Source organism: Mus pahari, chromosome 7, assembly GCF_900095145.1.
Source record: "Mus pahari chromosome 7, PAHARI_EIJ_v1.1, whole genome shotgun sequence".
Taxonomy (NCBI): domain Eukaryota; kingdom Metazoa; phylum Chordata; class Mammalia; order Rodentia; family Muridae; genus Mus; species Mus pahari.
Genome location: NC_034596.1, coordinates 80961687 through 80978889, shown reverse-complemented (window position 1 = coordinate 80978889; position 17203 = coordinate 80961687). Strand labels below are relative to the sequence as shown.

The window sequence follows — 17203 nt, the reverse complement described above, 5'->3', positions numbered from 1 at the left end:
TACAGCAAGTGGAGGGAATTCTGACTTACAGCAGTACTGTGCTTTGGAGGATTACTTGAACAAAGGTAAATGTGATGCCACTTGCTGCAAGGTGTATTATAGTCATTCACCCCCCTCATTAGAGTGACCAAGCATCGGCAGGAACACAAGCTTGCCCAGAAATCCATTTGATTACTTACAGAAATGTCCGTACCCCCATTTCTTCTGTTTTTCTTGCTATGTCTTTTGTGCTAGATTTGGCATTTCCACCCACTGCATTTTTTTTTTTTTTTAAAAAAACCTCCATGACAAAGATCAGCATACTTCTGTTTAGGGTAAATATTCCTAGGTATTTTGTGAAGTAAAAGTGATATAGCAAGAAATAAGGTGGGGCTGAAGGACTAGCAGAAGCATATGTGAAGTACTCTACCGACATCACTCAGGACAGCCCTCATGAGTGGGACATGGGTTAGGTGAGAAAGCTTGTGACTGATGTGGAAGTAACTTTCAGCACGCCTTCTTTGTTCCCAAGGCAGAGTGCCCTCTCTCTGAGGGGAGTCATGAGCCGCTTCCTGAATGTGTTACGAAGCTGGCTGGTTATAGTGTCCATCATAGCCATGGGGAACACACTCCAGAGCTTCCGAGACCACACTTTTCTCTACGAAAAGCTCTACACTGGCAAGCCAAACCTTGGTAAGAAGTCAAAACTGTCTGGGCATCATAGCACATGCCTATAATCTCAGCTCACAGGAGGATAGGGCAAGAAGGTTGAGAGTTCAAAGCCAGACTGGGAAACTTGGTGAGCTTCTATGTCCAAAAATAAACTAATTAAAATAATGAAAAGAAAAGAATGTAAAGAAGTATATTCTCTGTAGCACTGACCTAGCTGCTGATTCTAAAGTCAGCCATATATCTGACCAACCCAAGCTCCTTATTAAGTCTATCTAGGAATTCAGTTCCAGAAACATCCAGGTGGTTCTGATGCCTAATCTAGTCTTGGTAACCACTTGAACAGCAGGTTTTAACCTGTGGGCCATAACACTTTGGGAGTCAAACAACCCTTTCACAGGGGTCACATAGCAGATATCCTGCATATCAAGAGATTTACATTATGATTTTTAGTTGTAGAATTAGCAATGAAATAATTCTGTAGTTGAGGGTCATCACACATGAGGAACTGTATTGAAGGGTCGAAGCTTTAGGAAGGTTGAGAACCACCGCGGTAGAATAATAGAACATGCAGGAAGCACTTGGCCCTTTTTTCCCAAGCTTCTCTGGCTACCTCTCCATTCATTTGCCTGCCCCAACAATTTGTGTGTTCAGAAGCTCCCAGGAGGGCAAGCACGGAAATAGGATGACATGTTGATTCTAAAAAGCCATAAAGAGAAAGGCTAGAAGCCTTTTGCCGTAGCTCAGTGTCCTCATTAGAAGTCAGTGTGGCACACGAGGTTCTAGTCTATGTAACAGGTAGACAGTTACACATCCAAGATCTTCCCAAACTGAGGTGTGGTCCCTGAGTGGATCCCCCAGATCCCTCCAAGTTCCTCTCTCAAAGCCATGCCTCCAGCTCACAGTGCCCTCTCCTGAATCCTCAAGCTCTCACCGCATGTCTGTGTCTGTCCTCTCCAGCGGCACTTTTACCCCATTGACGGGGGTACGTGGAACTACATCACTGATTGACAGCAGCTGACAGTTCTTGTCACATTTATAGCTAACCCAGATTCAGGCTCTGACCTACTCTTTTCTCTGTAACATCTAGGTAGAAAGAAAATTAAGTAGGCTGAGCCTTATTTTGAACAAAATTAAACCTGGAGAAGTGAAGGTTTTTTTTTGTTTTGTTTTGTTTTTTAACTCTTAGTTACTGCTCACAGGTAGTCATGGAACCTATGTAGATGCATGGAGCAGGGCTCTAGAGAACCTAAACATGTAAACTTTCCCTTGATCTTGGTCTGGTTTTGAGTATCTCACACTAGATGGATTTCTTCAGTCTTTTCATTAGAAAAGCCAAAAGCCATTAACTTGGTTTCTAAAGAGTATATCCCCGCCGGGCACATGCCTCTAATCCCAGCACTTGGGAAGCAGAGGCAGGTGGCTTTCTGAGTTTGAGGCAAGCCTGGTCTACAGAGTGAGTTCCAGGACAGCCAGGGCTATACAGAGAAACCCTGTCTCGAAAAACCAAAAAAAAAAAAAAAAAAAAAAAAAAGAGTATACCCCCAAATGGCTGACATTCAAATATATTCTCACTGCCACCTAAAAGTTCTTTGGTGTGAATTTAGTAGAGCTGTCTGTGTTTCCAAAGACTAAAGAATTTTTAAAGTCCAAGAGAATGTTAAGCCTTTTCCTTGTTATTCTTGTCCATTGATTGTACACACACAGGTGCTAAGAATCAAACCCAGGACATCTTATCTTGTATGCTAAGTAAATGCTTTACAACTGAACTATTTCTAGACTGTTTTTATTCTGCAAGAGACAGATCAGCCAAAGAACTAGCTATGCTTTTAGTGCTTGAATGTTTGTAATCACAAGGTGCTCCAGCTCATTGGCTATACACTTAAGTCACCCACACAGGGTACTTCTAGAAAATACTCGTGTCAGAACTCACTTGTGGAGAGTACCATGTACACTGGTCAGGTGTCCAGACCCTGGCAGTTGTATAAAGCTCCGTCAGGTGATACAGAAAGCGGTCAGGTCAAGAGCCACTGTTAGGGTGAATTGACTTAAATTTTCAGAACAAGATATTTAACACAACAGTATCACAATGAAGCCACCAAGAACAGGTGGTCCCAGCAACCCCAGAGAGATAGTGCCTGTTTCCACTTCCATGTATACAAGAAGCCATCCTAGCTTGAACTCTGTCCCGGTAGAGCAGATATTAGACCTCTTAAAACCATGTCTTGAAGACATCTCCATTGGTGCTGGTATCTGGTCTCTCCTAGCCTTCAAAGACTATTGGTTCTGCTAGGCATCTTGTATGTCCCTACGCAGCTCTGCTGCATTCCCTTCCAACTATAGACATCTGAAGAGGACTGAGCACCACTCAGAATTCCTTCCATTCCCCGGGGCCCACACGAGAGGTCAGGCTCAGCTGCCTTCCAGGCATCACCAGAGAAGCAGACTAGCACAGGACAAGGCTCACCTCAGCCCTCCTTCCTCACCGCTCTTGCTTCTTTTTAACTGCACAGTGAATGGCCTCCAAGCCCGGACCTTTGGGATCTGGACGCTGCTCTCATCAGTGATTCGCTGCCTCTGTGCCATTGACATCCACAACAAAACGTACGTCAGGGAAAGAAGGCCTTTGGTGTCCATTTGTTGGCAATCAGGCTCTGCCCGTGTGCCCTGTCTGCTGTTGGTACCTGTTGAATCACTTTACTACATTAGCATAATGCACAGAAAATGAGAGTCCTTCCAGGCCTGAAATACGTACAGGCCTAACAGGCCATAACAAATAGCACAGCACTGTCAGTGGTTGGTGACACACCCCATGATTAGAGCACACCTTTCCCCTATAAAGAACTAGAGTGCCTGCTCAGTTTAGCCTCAGGGTTTGGTTTGGTATCATTTAGAAGGACCTTGAGCATAGCTGACATATGCTCATGGCACCAGGCTGCATTTCCTAGTTCTGCACATTCCTCCTTAATCAGAAATCCATGAAAAGAAAAGAAAGAAAACTTAACACTCTCTGCACACTCCCTCTCCGTGTGTGTGTGTCTGCACATTCCTCCTTAATCAGAAATCCATGAAAAAAAAAAGAAAACTTAACACTCTCTCTCCCCCTAACCTCCTCTGTGTGTGTGTGTGTGTTTGTGAGAGAGAGAGAGAAAGAGAGAGAGAGTGTGTGTGTGTGTGTGTGTGTGTGTGTGTGTGTGTGTGTTCTTTCTCTCCCCTGTCCTCCCCCTCCCTTCCCATAGCAACTCCCCTGGCCTTAGTCCTTGGGGCCAGCAAACTTGACCAAGAGCAGCTTAGCAGCTTCACAATAAGCCTGATTTAAAACACACACACACACACACACACACACACACACACACACACTGCCTCTCTAATGAATGAGACATGTTGTCTACATTATGTCATACCCAGTTCTGGCCGCTAGAGGGGGCTCAAGGTTTCTTGCCAGCAGTAACCACCACTGGCTTGGTATAAACAGTCATTGCTCAGTTCACTGGGTGAAGCTGTCAAACAGCGACCTCACGCTGAAATCTTTTTATCTTGTCCCTCCCTGCAGCATCTGGGGAAGAGAGGAAGCAATATTTATGGCTCCTCTCTGATTTTGCCAGGAGCTTTCACCTATGTGACCTTGTCTGAGTCGCTTAGCAACCCCTTGGGGGAAAGGGGGTAGTGATTTTCATTACTGATTTTGCAGTCTAAATATTTTTAAAAATCCAATTAATTTAAGTAGAGGGAGCCTGACTCAAGAGGGATTTGAAGCAAGACTATTAGCCCTTTGATCTCTCCATCTTTATTTATTTATTTTTTTTTACCTTGAAACTAAATTACATGTCCTAGATTGGACACGTATTTTTAGAAGCAGGGTGGCTTACTGGAAGCTGCCTGGGGTCAGGAAGGAAGACAGAGTCTTCTTGTCATGGTGCTGGTAATCTCCGTGGTGTTGGTAATCGGGTGTGTCGTCTTGCTCTGCATCTGTAAAATGATAATAGCTAGCTGTTCTACCTCTCAGTGTGAATGAGAAGTCTAGAGGCTCAGATAGGCATTTTGAGGGCCTTTTACCACCAGGAGGAATTGCTGATAGGTGTTGGGGATGTGGCCTTTGTGTGGTGTGTGTTCCAGTGAACAGATAAGTCATCCCCTCACCTCTTCCGCCCATTCGGTGTCCCGTCTTCTGACCCAGAGCAGCGGCAAATGCTGACGTGCCGTTTCCAGTCCTCTCTGCCTTAGGACTTTGATCCACAGACCTCTGACATATTTCCTCAGCTTATCTGCCCTTAGCTGGAAATTCAGAATCACCTTGTGTTCACACACACACACACACCAAACACACCACACACACACACACACATCAACATTCTACACCACACACACACCAACATATACCAGCATGATAAAAACCAAATTTAAGATACTGGTTTTTTGCTAGGCAGTGGTGGCGCACGCCTTTGATCCCAGAACTTGGGAGGCAGAGGCAGATGGATTTCTGAGTTCGAGGCCAGCCTGGTCTACAAAGTGAGTTCCAGGACAGCCAGGGCTATACAGAGAAACTTTGTCTCGTAAAAACCAAAAAAAAATGATACTGGTTCTTTTAGAAAGGGGGAGGCGTGGAGAGAAGACAGCGCAGGCTATAGCATGAATGTTTTCAATTTTTAGTTCTTTAATATAAAAGTATCCATTTGGGGGGTCTAGCTCACAGGCACATGCTTTCCTGGCATTCGTGAGGCCCTGGGTTTGATCCCCAAAACCAGAAAAAAGGAATCTAAACCAAATGTACAAGTGTTAGAACCAACAGGGCCAAGTCCTCATCACACTGTGATTCCTTACAGTTCACCAGCTTCTTGGGAGTGTTTCCTAATTTTTTTTCATAGTTTACAAAAAAAAGAAAAAAAAAAAACAGACATCTAAAATTTACATGGTCAACCTTGTTATCAAAACTGATGAACACGTTCTTCTCCTCTGGGGCTCCTCAGACCAGATTTTAGGCCAACTGTACTGCATGCAGAGCATCTGAAAGCCTCATGCTGCTCAGGCCTCATTCAGTACATTCATTTAGGGTTCCGTCATGCAGCACGGGCTGGCCTCTGGCCAGACACCTGCTAGGGTAGCCTTAGACTGCCCAGTCTGTGAGCCTAGTCCAGAATTGTCGCACCACCCCAGACTGTGATCCAGACTCTGCGGAGTTTTCCCTACCTCACTAAGTCCTAGACGCCCACTGCGGCTGCTTGGCCCATGCCTCAAAAAACTTGAGATTTGTCCTAGAAAAGAAGAGCTTGAAGTGATTAAGTAGCTGGGTGTATCTGAGGAACATGGGTCCTTTCAACCACCATTGTGTCACACTCTGCAGTAATGTCCGTTCCCGTTTCTGTCTGTTCCCTTGCAGACTCTATCACATCACACTGTGGACATTCCTCCTTGCCCTGGGACACTTCCTCTCAGAGTTGTTTGTATTTGGAACAGCAGCTCCCACAGTTGGGGTGCTGGCACCCCTGATGGTAGCAAGTAAGCACCGGGCCACCCTAGACCCCTTCCTTCCGTGGTGGGGCCGGTAAGGTGCTGTTTATGTCCACCATTAACCTTCTCTGTCTGTTTAAGGTTTCTCAATCCTGGGTATGCTAGTCGGGCTCCGGTACCTAGAGGCAGAACCAGTGTCCAGACAGAAGAAAAGAAATTGAGGCCAGCCTTGCCAGCTCTGAAACATCGTCTTCCACCTTCAATGTCTTCTTTAGTCACCCTCTGTCCTTAAACCATTTCTGTTTGGCTGCATCCTTAGCTCCTTTCATCTAGGTTCAGCATCTTAAGCTTTTGAGAGGGTTTTTTGGTTTTTTTGATCTTGGATTTTGTTTTTGTTTTTTGTTTGTTTGTTTTTATGTTTTTAAATTTTTTAAGGTATTCATAAGAAAAATTACTTAACATGTATGTATAATTTAAGACTCATTTTAAAAAATACTGTTAGTCCTTCAAAGTCAAGGAATTCTAAGAAGCCCCCTAATGTGTCCTCCCCTAGCTGTAACCCCTCCAGCTCCTTTTCCAGTCTTTTGCTTTTCTCTGTTTCTCTGCTTTCCTTGATCTGACTGGCGTGGTGGGAGCAGAACTGTGAAGCCGCAGCTGCTGCCTGCCCAGAGCAGCCATGGGCAAGGGCTGCTTCAAGGGCCTGAGCACGCAGACTGGCCTCCTTTCTACTGCTGGGCCCAGGGGACAGGCAGTTCTTCTGAGAAGGGCTGCCCTCATGAGCAGGACCAGGCTCCTCTTTTATCTACAGGTGGATGAAGGTTGGAAGAGTCTGGGCTGTTTTTAGACCTTTTGGTCAATTGTATTTGTGTAATGCATTTTATAATAAATAGGGAAACCTTCTATTCTGATCTTCCTGTGTGCTTTGGCCTTTCCTTATAACCCTTGTGCCCTCCAAACTCTCTTTACCCAGCACAGGAACATCATAGCCTGCTTTACCTTTCCACCCACTGTTGTCAGTAGGACAGTTCAAGACTGGGAAAGCAAGGCTGCCCCCAGCTCCTCGTTGTCAACTTGATAACTCATGTTTTTGATGCCAAGTCTTCTCTTCTTCACTGTCAGGACTCTCATCGGCAGCTCAACAATTATGGCCCTTTCCCATTTTCTTCCCCCAAAATCAGATTCTTGAGAACAGCTATAGCAAGTAGACCAAAGCAGCCTATGTCAGGCAGTTGCACGAGTGTGTAAAGGAGCAAGGTCAGACCAGGCATGGTGGTGCAGACCTTTAATCCCAGCAGCTTGGGAGGCAGAGGCAGGTGGATCTCTGTGAGTTTGGGGCCAGTCTCAAAAAGCCAGGGTGTGAGGGCAAGGCTAATGCGTCCACTTGAGTTTCAAACAGAATTCCGTAAGAAAGCTAGGTGTTTGATCAAGAGGTGGAGCTAGGTAGATGATCATTAAATAGATCAGAAAGATCTTCCTGAGCTGGGGGGGGGGGGGTCACAGCTGAGATTCAATGCCCAGAAGGTTGTTTGAAGCATTAAATGGTCATTAAATGCCATTAAGACATTTAAAGCAAAAAGAGCAGCAGCTGTTGAAGGAATGAGCACTGTGAAGCTACAAGAGGGGGAAGGCTGTAGCTGTGAAAGGCTGGAGGTCAGAGGAGGAAGTAGCTCACAAAGCTAAGGAGGATGGCTGATGTTTTAGCTAAGTACATGGAAAGCATCAGCGGGGAAATTTTACCTTAAATGACTTCAGACAGTAAAAATGCCGTGGCTGTTGTAGCCAAAAAAAAAGTGGGCTTCCCGGGGTTTGGCGGTGCTTTGGTCACTCTCCAGCTCTCATACAGTGCAGTTCTTCCAGCTTTGCACAGCTCTGGCTTGTGATTTGGGCTGGCTTCATTTGTAGTGCCAAAAGAGAATGCAGTTCCAGACCTCAGATCCCCAGGGCACCAGAAAGGCAGCCCACTGGCAAGGGTTACCTCTGGAGACCACCTATGACAGGGCTGTAAGATGATGTGGCTGGCTCCCTGAGCATACAGCATACAAATGTCTTGACATGCTATGAGATGCAGGTATGCACTGAGCACATACTATGATTATCAGACTCCTTAGGAACGGGGCTCAGTTCTCCCCTCTCCAGATAAAAACTGCTAAGAAATAGAGTGCCAAAGTGTCGCAGGCATGGGGCACATCTCAAGGTAAGAAAGATGCAGAAAAAGTGATAGCTGTGACCCTGACTTACAGACATTAAGTAGATCAGAGTGGGGAAGACTAGGGAGTACCAAGTCCTCTGCCAGATCCAGGCTGCAGACACCGGCCAGGGAAAGCTGGGGTGGTCAAACAAAACGCTTCAGTGCCCTTTGAGGCAGAGCCAAAGACAACACTGGGCCTTCCCTTAGGGAGGGACACATTCCAGCCTGTACACAGGATGGGGAGATTCAGGGTCACAGGTTGGCCACCGAGTTATAGCTTCTATGTAGGCGGTCAGGAACCTTTAAAGTCTCTTTAAAAGTCCAACAGGATGTTACACCCTTGTCAACAAAGGACACAGATGCTCTGCTATCCCCAAGCCCTGCCTTTACCTGCAGCCATCTCCCAGACAGTCTCAGGAAAGGGAGATGACCTGGTGAGGATCTCCCAAAGCTGCCACTGCCTCACTAAATGATGAGGTAGACCACTTTGAAAATCTTTATTGTTTAAAATATCTGGTATTGTACACAGGAAATACAAATTATGTTGTTTTTAAATAAATGAATTAATAAAGAAATGAATTGAGTAAACATGTCCACTCTGAACAATTGAAGAAAAACCACCTTTCTCTTGACAGAAAGTAAGGCATCTCCTTCATCCCTAACTCCCTCCACCAGACTGCCGCTTCCCTCCCATCCACTGCACACACACACACACACACACACACACACACACACACGCGCGCGCGCGCGCGTGTGTGTGTGTGTGTGTGTGTGTGTGTGTGTGTGTGTGTGCATACAAGCAGATCCCTCCAGCCCGATACCCCAGTACTGCAGGCAAACTGGGTGATCTCGTATGCTAGGCCAGACAACCCAACAATCCATGACCAGAGTTGCTCAAGGCACAGGAACAATTAGCTGCCAATTTCTCTTTGGGGAAGACACTATGAAAGCCCACGACTATAACCAGCAGACTGGGTGGGAAAGAAGGTCAACTGGGATTGGTTTAAAAAGAATCCTTTTCAATGTAAAATATCCCAAGTGCTGGGATTTAAGGTATGCGCACTTGGGAAGCTGAGACAGGTGGATTTCTGAGTTTGAACCTGGTCTACAAAGTGAGTTCCAGGACAGCCAGGGCTACACAGAGAAACCCTGTCTCGAAAAACCAAATAAAGTAAAATATCTGACAAAAATTCTTGCCAGCAGGGATAGAGAGAGGGTTTTGTTGTTCAAATAGTCCTCAACATACTTGGGCTTATGTGTAACTGAAACAGACATGTCTATTTTAAGAGCCACCTTCTACCTCTCTCCTCAGGGATAGCCTTATGTGTCAGAGTAGAGTGAGACTAACTTTTAATAAAGGTTAGAGCCACAAGCCCCCGATGGCTGCATTTTCCAGTGCAATATCCAATGAAGATATTCTGAGTGGTCTGGGACACAGAAGGCCCTGGGCAAGCACCACCTTGGTAGAAAAACACCTTCCCACCCCAACTCGGCTCCAGACACAGCCCCTGCACTGTTGCACCTAGGCAGAGAGCCTTCTCTCAACACTTTCTCCTTTGTGGCCACAAAGGTTTTATCTGGTTTATTGGTGTTTAGTCTCCTTGACCCAAGAAAGACGGTCTGAAGAAACACTGCAGTTGGGGGGAGGGGGGGAGAGACAAAGCCAAGAGTCCAGATAGAGCTGCCTTGGGATGATGGAGGCCTGTTGGGGTGCTTCCTCTCGTGACCCTCAGGCAGAGCAGTTCGCCAATTCTCAGTAAGAAGTGCTCTTAAGACATTAGAAAAAGTTAATATCCTGAATAAGCTTTCTTAGGATAATTTTGCAAGCATTCTCCACGAGAGAAGAAAGGGATGAGAGAAGGCAAGAGACCAAGCAAGGACGGACTTCAACACCCTACACGGCCTCTCCCAACACTAGCCCAAGATCTAACGGAGTGGGGACCAGAATCCAGTCTGCATCTGGAGAGAGGTGAGGTTTTCCCCGAGGAAATCATACAGGTTCCCACGCTCCAGCAGGCTTAGGCACTGCCGGGCGAGGCACACGTCTTCCAGCTGCTTCTAAAAGTTTCCCCGTGAAAAATCTCAGTACTGGCGGTAACAGCTAACTGGAACCAAGAGGTGAGTGTCCGTGTTCCTGAGGATCTGCCACCTCTCTCAGAGACGAGCCTCCGACACGACGGGTACCTTGCTGGTATTGCTCTGCTCCTCCTCCTCCTCTTCCTCCTCCTGGACTTTCTAGAAGGCAAAGAAAACAGCCCTGTAATTGAAACATACAGACCTCCTCCAGCCTGACTGAAGCAGCTACCTGTCCATGACCGGTTAGTGCAAGCCCAAGCTCAGGAGGCTGCCCAGTGTCCCCATAAGCCTGAGGAAAGAAGTAAGCAGCCCAGCCTGAGTGTGTCCCCCAGACACCATCACCATCACCATTCATCAGAGGGAACAAAGCCAGCCTCCTGCTCCCTAGTCCCAAACTCACCTCCCCATGTCAGCATCTAAATGTCCCTGGTTCCAAATCAGCACCTCCCTCAGAATCTCCAGATAGCCCACTGGGAGGGAGCCCCCAGGATGAAGGTTTATCACAATGTCTATGGAATGGATGTCATTCAAGCAATTTAAGACTCCCTACCTGTTTATCTGAACTCTGTGGCTATGTGTATTCAGAGAGAAAATCACTGCGGGAGCTTTTGGAGGGGACCAGTTTGGACATGGCTTCTTTGGGGAAGGATGGCATGAAGTTTATAGGAGGTCTCCTGGCTCACACTTGGTTAAGTGGCTTTGGGATTAAGCATGGCCTAGAAATTCTCCTGTGAGATCCCTGGTGTATATTGCCAACTTGGGCATTTGTCTTTCTTCTAATTGCCAAAAGTGCCTTGGACACAGACATTACTACAAAGCCAGTGCTACACAAGGCCCAGAGGAGGGTTTACAGGGCCAAGCCAGAGGCAGTGCCAGCTGGACAAACAGTGCTTTTGTCCTTAGGAATGCTTGGGTCCCATCCATGGCAAGGGCCACAGCTGTAGTAAGCCAGCCTTTCTCATTCTCAACCTCTCAGGCCTCTTGGCACCAGATCTGCCTCAGCTATTACTAACCCCCATTCAGACAACTCAGAGCTGACTTGGTCACTCTGCATTTGACACACACAATGTACACCATGTCTGCCTCCTCCAAAGCCACCACCTCAAAATCATCACCACCATCAGAAATAGCTTAGGAAAGATGCAGCCGTACTGTCTAGGTGCTGGAGACCCAAGGTCAAGTCATTGGCCCTGTCCTTAAGTTCTCTCTACCTAAACAGCATCTCACTGATGTGTAGAATGGGCAACTGTAACCAGACCTGATGTATGTCCTGTCCTTGCCGGGCTGTGACAACATGTTCATCTCTGAGTCACACAGACTGCCATGGGGCAGATGATGTGATCAGGGCTCCAGAGAAAGGATGCCCTGGCAGATGTAACCTCCTTTCTGTCGGCCCCAGCATGACTCTGACCTGCCCTTAATTCCAAGTGTCTACAGGCCCAAAATACTAGGGTGCAAACAGGTGAGTCCTATTACAGGGACTTAATGCACCTAGTCCCATTTAGTGCTGCCTCTAATGTTCTATACTCAATGTGATGGAGCCAACAACTCCACCTGATTAACAAATGGAATAGATGTACAAGGATCTGGCTCCAACAAGACTGAAGTTTTACAACTGAAAAAGTAAACAAGATGGAAATATGTATATCTGTTGATGTGAAGTATAGAGTGTAATTGATTACAGGTGTGTGTGTGTGTGTGTGTGTGTGTGTGTGTGTGTGTATTTATGAGAGTGTGTTCAAGTGAGTGCAGGGCCTGAAGAGGGCCTCAGATCCCCTGAAGCTGGAGTCATAAGACCTGGTGAGTTGCTGGGAATTAAACTCGGGCAGTATAGTATTAGTATATAATACATATTCATATATGATATATAAATGTATTTACATTTCTTGTTTACCTTTATCTTCCAACTGAAATACACCAAAAATCTCATGTCACATGACACTAAAGTCACAGTCCCAATTAAAACATTTTTCACCAAGAATATTTTATTACAGGCACCTTTTCCCAGTGTTATTGGGGAAAGTATTCTAAATCATTGTGTCTCTATACACAGCACAGTAAAAGCCCATGTCCACAGTGGCCTTTGCTCTTCACACTGGGCTAGATAACAGCATTCCTGCCTTGGGCTTTCCCTGTCTCCCAGTAAACACAGACTCCTCCCCCTTGCTATCTACTGCCTGCCAACTCTAGAATGTGATTTCAGAATACACACAGTAAAGAACTAAAGATTCTCAGTTATAAGCCAGCACATCACCTTGAATATACAAAGCACATCCTACCAAAAAGTTTTGCCTTAGAAAATTGGCAAAGGTTTTTCAAAATAATAAATGCCCCACATTGGCACTCATGTACACTACTGAAGGAACACTGGTAGAATTGGCTACATCTTTCCAAAGAAGTGAACTACCCATAAAATTTTTAAAACTGCATGACAGCTGATGCATTTTCCCAGGAAACACTGTACACACAGCATAGTAGTCCAGCTTCCATCATATTAATCCCTAGCCTATTCATTAAAATGTAGGAGACACAGAGGTCTGTGTGTTTACCAATGAGCACTAGGAAAACCAGGAATGTTATATACACAAGGTTGCCCCTTCCACACAGTTATCCCTTCCAAGGGAGAGATGCTTAACCCCAATCGATCTTCCCAGAAAGCTGGGAATGGGTGTGGTTAATAGCCTGGTGACCTTTGTGACCTCATTGGATCCTCCCAGACCCTTATCTAAGTTTTTTTTTTTCCTCAGTTAATCTACAGAAGCCATCTTTATGGAAGGTGTCACACAATGTAGTCACCTCTGATCTTTAGCCTACTTTGTTCCTCAAGGAGATGTATGTGTTTTGTTATATACACAGGATTGAGTTAATTACCAACAGGAAAGTTTATATCAAAATGTTCTGTGCGTAAAAATGCCTAAAATTAACTACTCAGAGTTAGACTTCCCAAGTTTGAACCAACGCCTGCTTCTTCGTTGTGTTAAACCAAACTGCCTTCTTGCCTCTTAAAGATCATTATTAATCTGCAGAGTATGGGGGTCACAGAGACAACCCCTACCTCATTATAATATGAACGTCACACTCAAACCAAGTGAGTTAGCCGGCCGTGAATTATAATGGTGTTTATAACATTCATAAATACTTTTAATGTCTGAACAGAAAATTGTTAAATTATGGCTTCCTCATATTAAAGAACACTGAAGTCATTAAAAGTGTATTGTAGAAAACTGGAGTGTTGTAGTAATTAGAATAGAGTCTATTTAAAGAAGGAGAAGAGCATTAGTAACAGTTTTTGCTAAATGGTTAAATAATTGTGCTAAATAATTGTGTCAAAGCAATTGCAGAAGCAGTAGTGCTAACTATTAATGTAATTAAAGCTTATATACCAGCAACAGCCAAGCCAACTAGCCTCTGCTTCTGCTTAAAGCCTGACTCACTTCTTCCAGTATTTGGAAGTTTATTTATTTATTTATTTATTTTTTCAGAATACCAATGTCCTGTACTACACACAGGCAATAAAACAAAGGCTGGTTGATAGGCCACCATAACAGGCATGCCAGATTTCAACATATTAACATAATTAGAAAGTATACAATCAATACTGTAGAAGAAACAAAAGTAATTTTAACATGGCCAGTTAATAAAAGATTAAGAGCCTTAACACATGCTTGTTCAAAATCCAGATCCTGTCCCAATTTTATCCACTGGAAATGTAACTTCATACAAGGCAGTTGTGAATTTTTAATTATCTCTGAAGATGTCCAGAAGCAGCTTTCCAAATGAAGACTGTTATTTCCAATATTGGATTGATTTCTAGTCCAGCCCATGATTGAGTCAGAATAACTGGTCACAGTAAGGAAAACAGAAGAGTCATTATAACAACTTCTCTATTTGATTAATTTTTCTAAGTCAGTTTTCACAATCTCCATGCAGTATTCAAGAGGATTTAGACAGGTGTTTGGAACAACAATTGATGCTCTTTATGATCCTATTCAAATTATCAGCGAGGAGGTTCAGAGCTTAAGAGTAAGAAGCCATCTTTACTGTCATGCTAAATATCAATGGATTTGTGTTCCTTCTAAAATTTACAATGATAGTCACTGTAATTGGGAAAAGTTCAAAGCCCCTTTGCATAATTATAACACCTCTCTGGATGTTTTAACTTTGCATACTGAGATTATGAATCTAAAGAATGCTGCTCCACTGAGCTTTGATGCTGCAGATATTACTGATAAAATTATTCGTGACCTGAGGTCAGTATTCCCATCTTGGTCAGGCTTCAAGGATAGCATATATGACTTGATCATACTAGCCCTTCTTGTCCTGGAAATACTTTTATTCCTGCCCATTGTGATAAAACTTGCCTTTAACAACATCAATATGTTGGCAGCCAAAATACATGGCTTGAAACTAAAAATGGATCCCCATACAGAGTCATTCATTTAACAGGCTGGCAAGCCAAGGATGGGTAAGATTCTGCACAGAGCCTTACCAATCTAAGACAGAATAGCATTGCTTTTGATAATGCATATTCCAAGATGGGTAAGGAAGGCATTTTTGTCAGAACAACCTCAGACAGGTTCAGTCTTGTTACTGAAATAAAAAGGGGGGAAATGTAGAGAGCCTTTTGGGGCCACTTGCTTCTAGACACTTGGCAGGGATTTGATCAGGACAAAAGCTGTGAGCTCAAGGGAGGAGTCTGACTTTGGGCCTGGACTCAGGAAATAGGCCCAGATTAAGAATATTTACATTTGAGTTAATGCAAAGCTCAGGCTCAGCTGAGGTACCTGTGGCAGTCCTTTAGTCTCAATTAGCCCCTAGAAAGGTGTTTACGGGGGTTTGTTTATTGCTTTGCTTGTTCCTTGACCCAGAACTGATCTTATAAGTGGTGGAAAAATAAACCCGCTTTAGCCTCAGAACTGGCTGGGGTCATGAAAAGGAAAAAGGAAAAAAAAAAAAAAAAGGAGAAGGAAGGAAAGGGAAGGGGAGGGAAGGGGAGGGAAGGGAAGGGAAGGGAAGGGAAGGGAAGGGAAGGGAAGGAAGGAGGGAGGAAGGAAGGAAAGATGAAGGAAGAAGAGGGAGAGAAAGGGAGATGGGGGGAAGAGAGAGACCAAACAACCAAAATAAATACAAAACAAAAAACAGGTGATATCCTGCTTTAGCCTAATTAGTCCTGTACTCCCAGCACTCAGGCTAAAGCAGGATAATTACCATGAGTTTGAAGCCAGCCTGGGCTACATAGTAAGTTCTACACTAACCACAGATAAATAAAGCCGAGGCTGAAGAGATGGCTGGTTCCGTGGTTAAAGCATTCTACAGATAAGCATGAGGACATGAGTTGAAGTCCTTAGAACACAGTCAAACATTGGGTGGCCATGGTAACCTACCTGTAATTCTACCAACAAAAAGTGGAGTCAGGATCCCCAGAACCACCTGCGTAACCAAACTAGATACATGCACAAGCTGAGTTCAGCTTGATAGTCGGCTTCAGGGAAGAAGATAGGAGGTGAACAAGGAAAATTCCTGCCACCAACCATGGGCCTCTACATGCAGGCACATACCCTACATGTATGCACATACACTACAGGTATGCAGGTGCATACATGGCAAGTAACATATTTCTAGATGGTACATTTGCTGTGTTCATTTTTTTTTCTATGAAGGATGGAAATGAATATCTAGAATGAATTTGATGGTGTGTGTGTGTGTGTGTGTGTGTGTAACAAAACAAATATCTTACTTTGCCTCCTCACACTCCCAGCTCCTTTCCTCCTCACTTGAACCTGCGTCCTCCATGCTGGGACTGAAGGCAGGCCCTGGGGATGGTCAGTAAGCTTTCTGCCACCTAGTTCCCCACTCAGACTTAATCCTATCATTTTGGTTAAAGTGGTTTCCAGCTGACATGGGCAGATGGGAAACACTTCTGTTCTAGAACATACCCCTGGTGCCACCCCACCCCCCCCCCGCCACCGGCTCTGTCTTCTTAACTTGCCCTTTTAGAAGTCTTCTGACAGCCTGTGGGCCCTATCTCCAGAACTCTACTATGAGTAGAGGCTATCACAGAGTGGTCAATCCAGGTGCCTATGCTCCCTCGATAGTCACAGACGCCAAGTTTATAGCAGTGTAGCCAAGGACCCAAAACTTAGTTCAGGACCACAAGAGCAGATGCTGTCTAGCAGTTTGTGACAGCAGTGATAATGCTCTGAGGTCCACAACAGGAGGCTGGAGGCTGGTTGAAAGTCAAAGATGAGGTTAGAGAAGCAGCCCAGTGGCTAAGAGAACTGGCTGACCGGGCGTGGTGGCTCAGGCCTTTAATCCCAGCACTCCAGAGGCAGAGGCAGGCAGATTTCTGAGTTCGAGGCCAGCCTGGTCTACAAAGTGAGTTCCAGGACAGCCGGGGCTATACAGAGAAACCCTGTCTCAAAAAACCCAAATAAGTAAATAAATAAATAAATAAATAAATCTTTTGAAGAATTGAGAAAATAAAATGGAACACGATTATAAGAAATAAGAGCAATACTGGACACCCACTGAGAAAATTCTTTGGATGCCATGTTCATGAGAGGTGAGCTTGTCTCACAGTCCCCACAAAAAAAACAGTTTCTCTGGGAGCTCCTGGAAGCCCCACCTACACCCTTAGCAATAGCTTAAGACCCAGATCCCACCCGCCCCAAGCTCCCACACACTCACAGTCTCAGGAGCATCCTTGTTCGCCCTCTGTCTCCGAAGATCTGACTTAATGAAAGCTGAGATAAAAAAGAAGAAGAAGAAGAAGAAGAAGAAGAAGAAGAAGAAGAAGAAGAAGAAGAAGAAGAAGAAGAAGAAGAAGAAGAAGAAGAAGAAGAA

The 17203-nt window shown here is 44.9% G+C and overlaps 2 protein-coding genes across 3 annotated transcripts in view; one reads left to right on the top strand and one right to left on the bottom strand.

Annotated features, from left to right (window-relative positions):
• The window catches only part of Erg28 (ergosterol biosynthesis 28 homolog), a 9471-nt gene extending 2467 nt beyond the window's left edge, over positions 1-7004 (top strand). Inside the window, exons 2-5 of one of the 2 annotated variants that reach the window (XM_029540636.1) lie at positions 516-672; positions 3162-3252; positions 6026-6144; positions 6238-7004. In XM_029540636.1, coding sequence (XP_029396496.1) covers positions 540-672; positions 3162-3252; positions 6026-6144; positions 6238-6317 — 423 coding nt within the window. In that variant the 5' untranslated portion in view covers positions 516-539 and the 3' untranslated portion in view covers positions 6318-7004. Of the gene's footprint in view, positions 1-511; positions 673-3161; positions 3253-6025; positions 6145-6237 lie in introns of both variants that reach the window. The other variant, XM_021201543.2, reaches the window with a different exon arrangement.
• Positions 7005-9488: 2484 nt separating this feature from the next.
• Positions 9489-17203, bottom strand: part of Flvcr2 (feline leukemia virus subgroup C cellular receptor family member 2) — a 65765-nt gene continuing 58050 nt past the window's right edge. The window contains exons 9-10 of the mRNA XM_021202490.2: positions 17048-17103; positions 9489-10519 (exon numbers count right to left, since the gene is read on the bottom strand). Coding sequence (XP_021058149.1) covers positions 10439-10519; positions 17048-17103 — 137 coding nt within the window. The 3' untranslated portion in view covers positions 9489-10438. The remainder of the gene's footprint in view (positions 10520-17047; positions 17104-17203) is intronic.